This window comes from Lucilia cuprina, chromosome 6, assembly GCF_022045245.1.
Source record: "Lucilia cuprina isolate Lc7/37 chromosome 6, ASM2204524v1, whole genome shotgun sequence".
Classification (NCBI taxonomy): domain Eukaryota; kingdom Metazoa; phylum Arthropoda; class Insecta; order Diptera; family Calliphoridae; genus Lucilia; species Lucilia cuprina.
In genome coordinates, this window is record NC_060954.1 from 9,944,360 (window position 1) to 9,958,413 (window position 14,054).

At 31.6% G+C, this 14,054-nt stretch overlaps 3 protein-coding genes and 2 pseudogenes across 3 annotated transcripts; 2 read left to right on the forward strand and 3 right to left on the reverse strand.

Annotated features, from left to right (window-relative positions):
• Positions 1-1,093: 1,093 nt before the first annotated feature.
• Positions 1,094-1,946, reverse strand: LOC111688176 (annotated as a pseudogene).
• Positions 1,947-3,804: 1,858 nt separating this feature from the next.
• Positions 3,805-4,686, forward strand: LOC124420718 (attacin-C-like). The gene is made up of 2 exons (XM_046954674.1): positions 3,805-4,133; positions 4,198-4,686. The coding sequence occupies exons 1-2, from the start codon at positions 3,826-3,828 to the stop codon at positions 4,586-4,588; spliced, it is 699 nt and encodes a 232-aa protein (XP_046810630.1). The 5' UTR covers positions 3,805-3,825; the 3' UTR covers positions 4,589-4,686.
• Positions 4,687-8,485: 3,799 nt separating this feature from the next.
• Positions 8,486-9,411, reverse strand: LOC111688175 (annotated as a pseudogene).
• Positions 9,412-10,003: 592 nt separating this feature from the next.
• On the reverse strand, positions 10,004-10,318 carry LOC124420482 (attacin-C-like). The gene has a single exon (XM_046953369.1). It carries the CDS (start codon positions 10,259-10,261, stop codon positions 10,004-10,006), a length of 258 nt encoding a protein of 85 aa, XP_046809325.1. The 5' UTR covers positions 10,262-10,318.
• Positions 10,319-12,166: 1,848 nt separating this feature from the next.
• Positions 12,167-13,053, forward strand: LOC124420748 (attacin-C-like). The gene is made up of 2 exons (XM_046954812.1): positions 12,167-12,503; positions 12,568-13,053. Exons 1-2 carry the CDS (start codon positions 12,196-12,198, stop codon positions 12,956-12,958), a joined length of 699 nt encoding a protein of 232 aa, XP_046810768.1. The 5' UTR covers positions 12,167-12,195; the 3' UTR covers positions 12,959-13,053.
• The last annotated feature ends 1,001 nt before the right edge of the window (positions 13,054-14,054 follow it).

Here is a 14,054-nt window from a genome sequence, read left to right on the forward strand (position 1 = left end):
CTAATCTATAGTCTAGTCTATAGTTCACTCTATAGTCTAGCCTATAGTCTAATCCATAGTCTAGTCTTAAGTCTAATCTATAGTCTAGTCTTTAGTCTAGTCTATAGTCTAGCGTATAGTCTAGCCTATTCTATAGTCTAGCCTATTCCATAGTCTAGTCTATACTATAGTCTAGTCTATACTATATTATAGTCTATAGTCTAGTCCATAGTCTAGTCTATAGTCTACTCTATAGTCTAGTCTATAGTCTAGTCTATAGTCTAGTCTATAGTCTAGTCTATAGTCTAGTCTATAGTCTAGTCTATAGTCTAGTCTATAGTCTAGTCTATAGTCTAGTCTATAGTCTAGTCTATAGTCTAGTCTATAGTCTAGTCTGTAGTCTAGTCTATAGTCTAGTCTATAGTCTAGTCTATATTCTAGTCTATAGTCTAGTCTATAGTCTAGTCTATAGTCTAGTCTATAGTCTAATCCATAGTCTAGTCTATAGTCTAGTCTATAGTCTAGTCTATAGTCTAGTCTATAGTCTAGTCTATAGTCTAATCCATAGTCTAATCTATAGTCTAGTCTATAGTCTAGTCTATAGTCTAGTCTTTAGTCTATTCTGTAGTCCAGTATATAGTCTTGTTTAGTCAATACTCTAATCTTTAGTCTAGTCTATGGTTCAGTCGATAATATAGTCTAGTCGATAGTCTAGTCTATAGTCTAGTCTTTAGTCTAATCTATAGTCTAGTCTATAGTCTAGTCAATAGTATAGTCTATAGTCTAGTATATAGTTTGTAATCTAGTCTATAGTTTAAATTAGTCTAGTCTATAGTTATGTCTACATTTTAGTCTATAGTATAGTCTAGTCTATAATGTATTCTAGTATATAATCTAGTCTATAGTCTACTCTATAGTATCATCTGTAGTCCAGTCTGAAGTCTAGTCTATAGTTTTACAGAGCAATAATTACGCTATAGTTTTATTAAGCCTAAATGTTAAACCCAAGCCACCACCAGTCCAAAATACACATTAATTTTTTAAATTTTTACTCTAATTATATACAATTTTTTTTTTAATTCTATTTAAATTTACCGCCCTTAATTAACTTTAATTTTATCACAATTTATAAATGCTAATGGAATTAACCAAAGAAATGAGTCAAACCCAAATTACCGCCATAGCTAGTTTGGCCACTGAAAGGACCACTAGTCCATTTCGAAGCAGTACCGGTTAAATCCAAACGTGTATTACGATCTTGAGAAGACCACAAATTAGCCTTACCAGCCAATTCCAATTGACGTCCAAAATTGGGTATACTACTTTGTGTCAAACTGGCACCATGACCATTAATATGCGCATATTCTAAACCATGACCATTGCGTTCGAATTTAAAGCCATTGGGTAAAGTATTATCAGATTTAAAGACATTAGCACCAATTTTATGATCACCAAAATCAGCACTGATACTCTGGGTCAAGGTATCCGGCGTATGCCGGGTATATGTTCTTTGGTAATAGCAGCACCAAAACCATTGCTGGAATTAAATAAAAGAAATGTTTAGAAAGTTTTGCATATAATATAGTTCTCTTAACAACTTACTTATTGTATTGTAAGGTACCACCAGTAGCTACAGGACCTCCTTTAGTATTACCCGCTGCAAAAGCTTGTCCTATGAGATTGTGTTCTGGCGTGCCAATTCCCTGAGTAAAATCTACTTTAGCATTATTGCCACCAGCTGGATTTGTTGATATTTGACCACCCAAATCTCTACGAACTCGTATAGGGCGTGGTGGTTGGGTGGGAGGTGGATAATATGGCAATTTTTGATAATACACTCGTTGTGGATAAGCTTCTGTTAAAACACCCAAAAGGGCTACAGAGACGATTGTTAAAATAAACGATTTCATTTTGTTGATATTTTTGTACTTTTTGTTGGGAAAGCTAAAACTGAATTATTGTCTTGTTTCAGTTTAATCTGTATTTTTATACTTTTTTGACTTTATTTTTAAATTAGCCTGAGGTGCTGCTGATATTCGTCATAGCATCGTTATCACCAAACAACAGTTGTATTAGTTGTTGTTATTGCTGGGGAGTACCAAGCAGCATGAATATTTAAACAAATGTTTAGTGGGAGATTTTTCTCTTTTGTATTTCTGTTTGTTTGTTTCCTGATTAATTATAAATTAAGGGGAATAAGAAGATGTTTTAAGGGGAATTACTATTATTCGGTTATAAATAGATAATGTCTCTATGATTGAAGATGATAGGGTTAAAAGATTTTGAACCTTTAAAGAAGGAATCACATTTTTTGATATAGAATAGTTCTGACTATAGTCGGGGCTTTCATACTAGTCTATACTACATTGTAGTCTTGGTTATATAATAGATTATATAATAGACTATAGTCTTGACTATAGACCAGACTATAGTCTTGACTATAGACCAGACTATAGTCTTGATTATAGACCAGACTATAGTCTTGACTATAGACCAGACTATAGTCTTGACTATAGACCAGACTATAGTCTTGACTATAGACCAGACAATAGACTAGACTATAGACTTGATTATAGACTAGACTATATTCTCGACTAAAGACTAGACTATAGTCTTGACTATAGACTAGACTATAGACATGACTATAGACATGACTATAGACTAGACTATAGACATGACTATAGACTAGACTATAGACATGACTACAGTGTAAATCTACGACAATAGACCATACTATAGTCTTGACTATAGTCATGATTATAGACAAGACTATAGACGAGACTATAGACTAGAATATAGCCTTGACTATAGACTAGAATATAGCCTTGACTATAGACTAGACTTAGTATTGACTATAGACTAGACTAAAATCTTCACTATAGACTAGACTATAGACTTGATTATAGATTATAGTCTTGACTATAGACTAGACTATAGTCTTAACTATAGACTAGACTGTAGTCTTGACTATAGACTAGACTATAGAATAGACTATAGTCATGACTATAGACTAGACTATAGTCTATAGTAATGACTATAGACTAGACTATAGACTAGATTATAGTCTTGATTATAGACTTGAATATAGTCTATATCTATGACAACAAACGAGACTATAGTCTTTACTATAGTCATGACTATAGACTAGACTAAAGTCTTGTTTATAGACTTGGTTATTGTCTTGACTATATACTAGAGTATAGACTAGACTATTGCCTTAACTAAAGATTAGACTATTGCCTTGACTATATACTAGACTACAGTCTTGAATATAGATTAGACTATAGTCTTGACTTAGACTAGACTATTGCCTTGACTATAGACAAGATTATTGCCTTGACTATAGCCTAGAGTGTAGCCTGGACTAAATCCTAGAATATAGTCTGGACTACAGCCTACACTAAAGTATGGACTATAGGCCAAAATCTGTACTATAGACTATTTTATAAACTTTTTTAACTCTAACCTTTTTTCGTGTTTTTGGACCTATTCCCAAAATATCCTCCAAATTTCATATTACATATTTGTAAAAAATAATAACAACAGTTTACTCTTCCTATAGGCGGCAAGTGATTCCCCATAAAATAATCAAATTTTACAAAAGATGTGTTTCACTAAGAGACAAAGATTCTCTCTCTACTCTAAATATAATTTGTATAGTTATACTTTAGCAAAGCAAAGATGTATTTGCTTGGGGTTTCCCAGTAATAACTGATAACGCATGAAAAGTACCTTTTAATTAAGAATTAAAATAAAAAGTATAAAAGTGTTATGCCTCTTCAGACAAGATAACAAATTAAATTTGTCTTTCACAAAATAAAGAACTAATTTATTTAAATTAAAAAAATGAAATCTTTAATTTTAACAATCGTCTCTGTAACCCTTTTGGGTGCTTTAATAGAAGCTTATCCTCAACGTGTGCACTATCAAAAATTACCATATTATCCTCCTCCTACCCAACGACCACGCCCTATACGAGTACGTAGAGATTTGGGTGGTCAAATATCAACAAATCCAGCTGGTGGTAATAATGCTAAAGTAGATTTTACTCAGGGAATTGGCACGCCAGAACACAATCTCATAGGACAAGCTTTTGCAGCGGGTAATACTAAAGGAGGTCCTGTAGCTACTGGTGGTACCTTACAATACAATAAGTAAGTTGTTAAGAGAACTATATTTATGCAAAACTTTCTAAACATTTCTTTTATTTAATTCCAGCAATGGTTTTGGTGCTGCTATTACCAAAGAACATATACCCGGCATACGCGATACCTTGACCAAGAGTATCAGTGCTGATTTTGGTGATCATAAAATTGGTGCTAATGTCTTTAAATCTGATAATACTTTACCCAATGGCTTTAAATTCGAACGCAATGGTCATGGTTTAGAATATGCGCATATTAATGGTCATGGTGCCAGTTTGACACAAAGTAGTATACCCAATTTTGGACGTCAATTGGAATTGGCTGGTAAGGCTAATTTGTGGTCTTCTCAAGATCGTAATACACGTTTGGATTTAACCGGTACTGCTTCGAAATGGACTAGTGGTCCTTTCAGTGGCCAAACTAGCTATGGCGGTAATTTGGGTTTGACTCATTTCTTTGGTTAATTCCATTAGCATTTATAAATTGTGATAAAATTAAAGTTAATTAAGGGCGGTAAATTTAAATAGAATTAAATAAAAATTGTTTATAATTAGAGTAAAAATTGAAAAAAATTAATGTGTATTTTAGACTGATGGTGGCTTGGGTTTAACGTTTAGGCTTAATGAAGCTATAGCGTAATTATTGTTCTGTAAGACTATGCGAGACCAGGTTATAGACCAGACTAGACTATAGATTAGACTATAGACTAGATTAAATACTAGGCTATAGACTAGTATATAGACTACACTTAGAGAAAAAACGAAAAAGAAATTAAATTTAAAAAGGTTTCATTTTCGACTCAAAAACTTTTTACTACTTTTTTTGTGACAAATTTTCTTTAAGATTTCCAATTCCTTCTTGACGATCTTGATGATTTGAAATAAATTTTATTATTTCGAAGTAAAGCTTCATTTGAAATTAATATTAATACCAACTTTTTAATATAAAATTGGAACTCCATCTTTTGAAATTGGATGTCTTTTAAACTTATAGTCCTTTTACCAGAGCATAAGAGCTGATTATGAAGAACTGAGTAAGCAAAGATTTTTTCATGTTTTGAAAATAACTTTTGCACGATTTATAAACAAAAATATTATTTTCACTTCAATTCTTTGTTTAGTTTTTATCAAATACTAAAAATTATTCCTGTTTCTGTGAAATGCTTTTCTATATAAAGACATTACTGTTCTTAAGATTTTCAACGAGTTCTAGAATCTATACGTTCCATTGAACAGTATTTCTACTATAACTGTTTCTGAAAACTTATTAGAAATGTTATAGACTAAACTATAGACTAAAATATAGACTAGACTAGTTTAGACTATAGACTAGACTATAGACTAAACTATAGACTAGACTATAGACTAGACTATAAACTAGACTATTGACTACTCAATAGACTAGACTATAGACAAGACTATATATACTAGACTACGGACTAGACTTAAGACTAGACTATAGATTAGACTATAGACTAGACTATAGACTAGACTATAGACTAGACTATAGGCTAGACTATAGACTAGACTATAGGCTAGACTATAGACTAGACTATAGACTAGACTATAGACTAGACTATAGACTAGACTATAGACTAGACTATAGACTAGACTATAGACTAGACTATAGACTAGACTATAGACTAGACTATAGACTAGACTATAGACTAGACTATAGACTAGACTATAGACTAGACTATAGACTAGACTATAGACTAGACTATAGACTAGACTATAGACTAGACTATAGACTAGACTATAGACTAGACTATAGACTAGACTATAGACTAGACTATAGACTAGACTATAGACTAGACTATAGACTAGACTATAGACTAGACTATAGACTAGACTATAGACTAGACTATAGACTAGACTATAGACTAGACTATAGACTAGACTATAGACTAGACTATAGACTAGACTATAGACTAGACTATAGACTAGACTATAGACTAGTATAGACTAGACTATAGACTAGACTATAGACTAGACTATAGACTAGACTATAGACTAGACTATAGACTAGACTATAGACTAGACTATAGGACTAGAAAACTAGACTATAGACTAGACTATAGACTAGACTATAGACTAGACTATAGACTAGACTATAGACTAGACTATAGACTAGACTATAGACTAGACTATAGACTAGACTATAGACTAGACTATAGACTAGACTATAGACTAGACTATAGACTAGACTATAGACTAGACTATAGACTAGACTATAGACTAGACTATAGACTAGACTATAGACTAGACTATAGACTAGACTATAGACTAGACTATAGACTAGACTATAGACTAGACTATAGACTAGACTATAGACTAGACTATAGACTAGACTATAGACTAGACTATAGACTAGACTATAGACTAGACTATAGACTAGACTATAGACTAGACTATAGACTAGACTATAGACTAGACTATAGACTAGACTATAGACTAGACTATAGACTAGACTATAGACTAGACTATAGACTAGACTATAGACTAGACTATAGACTAGACTATAGACTAGACTATAGACTAGACTATAGACTAGACTATAGACTAGACTATAGACTAGACTATAGACTAGACTATAGACTAGACTATAGACTAGACTATAGACTAGACTATAGACTAGACTATAGACTAGACTATAGACTAGACTATAGACTAGACTATAGACTAGACTATAGACTAGACTATAGACTAGACTATAGACTAGACTATAGACTAGACTATAGACTAGACTATAGACTAGACTATAGACTAGACTATAGACTAGACTATAGACTAGACTATAGACTAGACTATAGACTAGACTATAGACTAGACTATAGACTAGACTATAGACTAGACTATAGACTAGACTATAGACTAGACTATAGACTAGACTATAGACTAGACTATAGACTAGACTATAGACTAGACTATAGACTAGACTATAGACTAGACTATAGACTAGACTATAGACTAGACTATAGACTAGACTATAGACTAGACTATAGACTAGACTATAGACTAGACTATAGACTAGACTATAGACTAGACTATAGACTAGACTATAGACTAGACTATAGACTAGACTATAGACTAGACTATAGACTAGACTATAGACTAGACATAGACTAGACTATAGACTAGACTATAGACTAGACTATAGACTAGACTATAGACTAGACTATAGACTAGAATAGACTAGACTAGACTAGACTATAGACTAGACTATAGACTAGACTATAGACTAGACTATAGACTAGACTATAGACTAGACTATAGACTAGACTATAGACTAGACTATAGACTAGACTATAGACTAGACTATAGACTAGACTATAGACTAGACTGTAGACTAGAATATAGGCAAGATTATAATCTGGACTATAGACTAGACTAAAGATTAGACTAAAGACTAGACTATAGAGTAGACTATAGACTAGACAATAGACTAGACAATAGACTGGACTATAGACTAGACTATATACTGGGCTAGACTATATACTGGACTATGGACTAAACTAAAGTACATCATTTCAAGTTTAAATTGAGAAAATCCAAACTTATATTGTGAAACACCAAAATAAATTTCAGAAATCCAATTTAATATTGAGACATACCAAATTAAATTTCGGAATTCAAAATTAATATGAAGAAAAAACAAATTGAAATTTGAATTTTCAGCTTAATATTGAGAAAAAAACCAATTGATATTGGGAAGTCGAAATTAATATTGAGATAACACGAATTGAAATTGACAAAATACAAAATGATATTAAGAAAACCTAATTTTGTATTGAAATGTATAATACTTTAAATCCATATCATATTTAAACATTTTACAAGAAAAATATTTTCATACAAATTTTAAATATCTCATTATCATTTATTAATTTCTCAATTTCAATTTATAATTTCATAATATAATGTTGAGATTCTGAATTTTAATTTGTTTTTTGTCTCGATATGAATTTGCATTTCTTAATTTAATTTTATTATTTCTCAATATTAGTTTGGATTTCTCAATTTCAAATGGGGTTTTCTCAATATTAATTTAAATTTCTGAACTTTAATTTGAATATTCTAAATTTTAAATTGAAATTCTCAATATGAGTTTGTATTTGGTCAATTTAAACTTAAAATGGGTGTAGACTATAGACATGAATATAATCTGGATTTTAGACTAGACTAAAGACTAGTAGGCTATACTATAGACTGGACTATGGATTAGACTATAGATTAGACTATAGACAGTACTATAGAGTGGACTATAGACTAGATTTTAAAAATACTTTCCCCATTACTTCTTAATTGTCATGCGTCAATTCAAGACAACACATTACCATTTTTTTGTTTTAGGCAGAAAACTTAAGTTTTTTTTAACCATTTCTTTTAAATTTCTTAATTTTATTTAATAAATTACTTAAATCTTATAAAATCACAATATTTTGATAATAATAGAATTACCCAAAGTAGTGGGTCAAACCCAAACCACCGCCATAGCTAGTTTGGCCACTGAAAGGACCACTAGTCCATTTCGAAGCAGTACCGGTTAAATCCAAACGGGTATTACGATCTTGAGAAGACCACAAATTAGCCTTACCAGCCAATTCCAATTGACGTCCAAAATTGGGTATACTACTTTGTGTCAAACTGGCCATGACCATTAATATGCGAATATTCTAAACCATGACCATTGCGTTCGAATTTAAAGCCATTGGGTGTAAAGTATTATCAGATTTAAAGACATTAGCACCAATTTTATGATCACCAAAATCAGCACTGATACTCTTGGTCAAGGTATCGCGTATGCCGGGTATATGTTCTTTGGTAATAGCAGCACCAAAACCATTGCTGGAATTAAATTAAAGAAATGTTTAGAAAGTTTTGCATAAATATAGTTCTCTTAACAACTTACTTATTGTATTGTAAGGTACCACCAGTAGCCACAGGACCTCCTTTAGTATTACCCGCAGCAAAAGCTTGTCCTATGAGATTGTGTTCTGGCGTGCCAATTCCCTGAGTAAAATCTACTTTAGCATTATTGCCACCAGCTGGATTTGTTGATATTTGACCACCCAAATCTCTACGAACTCGTATAGGGCGTGGTCGTTGGGTGGGAGGAGGATAATAAGGTAATTTTTGATAGTGCACACGTTGAGGATAAGCTTCTATTAAAGCACCCAAAAGGGCTACAGAGACGATTGTTAAAATTAAAGATTTCATTTTTTTGAATTTAAATAAACTAGTTCTTGCTTTTGTGAAAGACAAATTCAATTTGTTATCTTGTCTGAAGAGGCATAACACTTTTATACTTTTTATTTTAATTCTTAATTAAAAGGTACTTTTTATGCGTTATCAGTTATTACTGGGAAACCCCAAGCAAAGGTGTATTCTAGAATAAAGTGTAACTATACAAATTATATTTAGAGTAGAGAGAGAATCTTTGTCTCTTAGTGAAACACATCTTTTGTAAAATTTGATTATTTTTTGGGGAATCACTTGCCGCCTATAGGAAGAATAAACTGTTGTTATTATTTTTTACAAATATGTAAAGAGTACCTTTTTTTAAATTTGGAGGATATTTTGGGAATAGGTCCAAAAACACGAAAAAATGGTTAGAGTTAAAAAGTTTATAAAATAGTCTATAGTACAGATTTTGGCCTATAGTCCATACTTTAGTGTAGGATGTAGTCCAGACTATATTCTAGGCTATAGTCCAGGCTACACTCTAGGCTATAGTCAAGGCAATAATCTTGTCTATAGTCACGACAATAGTCAAGTCTATAGTCTAGTCTATATTCAAGACTGTAGTCTAGTATATAGTCAAGGTAATTGTCTAGTCTTTAGTCAAGGCAGTAGTCTAGTCTATAGTCTAGCATATAGTTAAGACACAAAAGCTTGTCCTATGAGATTGTGTTCTGGCGTGCCAATTCCCTGAGTAAAATCTACTTTAGCATTATTGCCACCAGCTGGATTTGTTGATATTTGACCACCCAAATCTCTACGAACTCGTATAGGGCGTGGTGGTTGGGTGGGAGGTGGATAATATGGCAATTTTTGATAATACACTCGTTGTGGATAAGCTTCTGTTAAAACACCCAAAAGGGCTACAGAGACGATTGTTAAAATAAACGATTTCATTTTGTTGATATTTTTGTACTTTTTGTTGGGAAAGCTAAAACTGAATTATTGTCTTGTTTCAGTTTAATCTGTATTTTTATACTTTTTTGACTTTATTTTTAAATTAGCCTGAGGTGCTGCTGATATTCGTCATAGCATCGTTATCAGCAAACAACAGTTGTATTAGTTGTTGTTATTGCTGGGGAGTCCCAAGCAGCATGAATATTTAAACAAATGTTTAGTGGAGATTTTTCTCTTTTGTATTTCTGTTTGTTTGTTTCCTGATTAATTATAAATTAAGGGGAATAAGAAGATGTTTTAAGGGGAATTACTATTATTCGGTTATAAATAGATAATGTCTCTATGATTGAAGATGATAGGGTTAAAAGATTTTGAACCTTTAAAGAAGGAATCACATTTTTTGATATAGAATAGTTCTGACTATAGTCGGGGCTTTCATACTAGTCTATACTACATTGTAGTCTTGGTTATATAATAGATTATATAATAGACTATAGTCTTGACTATAGACCAGACTATAGTCTTGACTATAGACCAGACTATAGTCTTGATTATAGACCAGACTATAGTCTTGACTATAGACCAGACTATAGTCTTGACTATAGACCAGACTATAGTCTTGACTATAGACCAGACAATAGACTAGACTATAGACTTGATTATAGACTAGACTATATTCTCGACTAAAGACTAGACTATAGTCTTGACTATAGACTAGACTATAGACATGACTATAGACATGACTATAGACTAGACTATAGACATGACTATAGACTAGACTATAGACATGACTACAGTGTAAATCTACGACAATAGACCATACTATAGTCTTGACTATAGTCATGATTATAGACAAGACTATAGACGAGACTATAGACTAGAATATAGCCTTGACTATAGACTAGAATATAGCCTTGACTATAGACTAGACTTAGTATTGACTATAGACTAGACTAAAATCTTCACTATAGACTAGACTATAGACTTGATTATAGATTATAGTCTTGACTATAGACTAGACTATAGTCTTAACTATAGACTAGACTGTAGTCTTGACTATAGACTAGACTATAGAATAGACTATAGTCATGACTATAGACTAGACTATAGTCTATAGTAATGACTATAGACTAGACTATAGACTAGATTATAGTCTTGATTATAGACTTGAATATAGTCTATATCTATGACAACAAACGAGACTATAGTCTTTACTATAGTCATGACTATAGACTAGACTAAAGTCTTGTTTATAGACTTGGTTATTGTCTTGACTATATACTAGAGTATAGACTAGACTATTGCCTTAACTAAAGATTAGACTATTGCCTTGACTATATACTAGACTACAGTCTTGAATATAGATTAGACTATAGTCTTGACTTAGACTAGACTATTGCCTTGACTATAGACAAGATTATTGCCTTGACTATAGCCTAGAGTGTAGCCTGGACTAAATCCTAGAATATAGTCTGGACTACAGCCTACACTAAAGTATGGACTATAGGCCAAAATCTGTACTATAGACTATTTTATAAACTTTTTAACTCTAACCTTTTTTCGTGTTTTTGGACCTATTCCCAAAATATCCTCCAAATTTCATATTACATATTTGTAAAAAATAATAACAACAGTTTACTCTTCCTATAGGCGGCAAGTGATTCCCCATAAAATAATCAAATTTTACAAAAGATGTGTTTCACTAAGAGACAAAGATTCTCTCTCTACTCTAAATATAATTTGTATAGTTATACTTTAGCAAAGCAAAGATGTATTTGCTTGGGGTTTCCCAGTAATAACTGATAACGCATGAAAAGTACCTTTTAATTAAGAATTAAAATAAAAAGTATAAAAGTGTTATGCCTCTTCAGACAAGATAACAAATTAAATTTGTCTTTCACAAAATAAAGAACTAATTTATTTAAATTAAAAAAATGAAATCTTTAATTTTAACAATCGTCTCTGTAACCCTTTTGGGTGCTTTAATAGAAGCTTATCCTCAACGTGTGCACTATCAAAAATTACCATATTATCCTCCTCCTACCCAACGACCACGCCCTATACGAGTACGTAGAGATTTGGGTGGTCAAATATCAACAAATCCAGCTGGTGGCAATAATGCTAAAGTAGATTTTACTCAGGGAATTGGCACGCCAGAACACAATCTCATAGGACAAGCTTTTGCTGCGGGTAATACTAAAGGAGGTCCTGTGGCTACTGGTGGTACCTTACAATACAATAAGTAAGTTGTTAAGAGAACTATATTTATGCAAAACTTTCTAAACATTTCTTTAATTTAATTCCAGCAATGGTTTTGGTGCTGCTATTACCAAAGAACATATACCCGGCATACGCGATACCTTGACCAAGAGTATCAGTGCTGATTTTGGTGATCATAAAATTGGTGCTAATGTCTTTAAATCTGATAATACTTTACCCAATGGCTTTAAATTCGAACGCAATGGTCATGGTTTAGAATATTCGCATATTAATGGTCATGGTGCCAGTTTGACACAAAGTAGTATACCCAATTTTGGACGTCAATTGGAATTGGCTGGTAAGGCTAATTTGTGGTCTTCTCAAGATCGTAATACCCGTTTGGATTTAACCGGTACTGCTTCGAAATGGACTAGTGGTCCTTTCAGTGGCCAAACTAGCTATGGCGGTGGTTTGGGTTTGACCCACTACTTTGGGTAATTCTATTATTATCAAAATATTGTGATTTTATAAGATTTAAGTAATTTATTAAATAAAATTAAGAAATTTAAAAGAAATGGTTAAAAAAAACTTAAGTTTTCTGCCTAAAACAAAAAAATGGTAATGTGTTGTCTTGAATTGACGCATGACAATTAAGAAGTAATGGGGAAAGTATTTTTAAAATCTAGTCTATAGTCCACTCTATAGTACTGTCTATAGTCTAATCTATAGTCTAATCCATAGTCCAGTCTATAGTATAGCCTACTAGTCTTTAGTCTAGTCTAAAATCCAGATTATATTCATGTCTATAGTCTACACCATTTTAAGTTTAAATTGACCAAATACAAACTCATATTGAGAATTTCAATTTAAAATTTAGAATATTCAAATTAAAGTTCAGAAATTTAAATTAATATTGAGAAAACCCCATTTGAAATTGAGAAATCCAAACTAATATTGAGAAATAATAAAATTAAATTAAGAAATGCAAATTCATATCGAGACAAAAAACAAATTAAAATTCAGAATCTCAACATTATATTATGAAATTATAAATTGAAATTGAGAAATTAATAAATGATAATGAGATATTTAAAATTTGTATGAAAATATTTTTCTTGTAAAATGTTTAAATATGATATGGATTTAAAGTATTATACATTTCAATACAAAATTAGGTTTTCTTAATATCATTTTGTATTTTGTCAATTTCAATTCGTGTTATCTCAATATTAATTTCGACTTCCCAATATCAATTGGTTTTTTTCTCAATATTAAGCTGAAAATTCAAATTTCAATTTGTTTTTTCTTCATATTAATTTTGAATTCCGAAATTTAATTTGGTATGTGTCTCAATATTAAATTGGATTTCTGAAATTTATTTTGGTGTTTCACAATATAAGTTTGGATTTTCTCAATTTAAACTTGAAATGATGTAGTCTTTAGTTTAGTCCATAGTCCAGTATATAGTCTAGCCCAGTATATAGTCTAGTCTATAGTCCAGTCTATTGTCTAGTCTATTGTCTAGTCTATAGTCTACTCTATAGTCTAGTCTTTAGTCTAATCTTTAGTCTAGTCTATAGTCCAGATTATAATC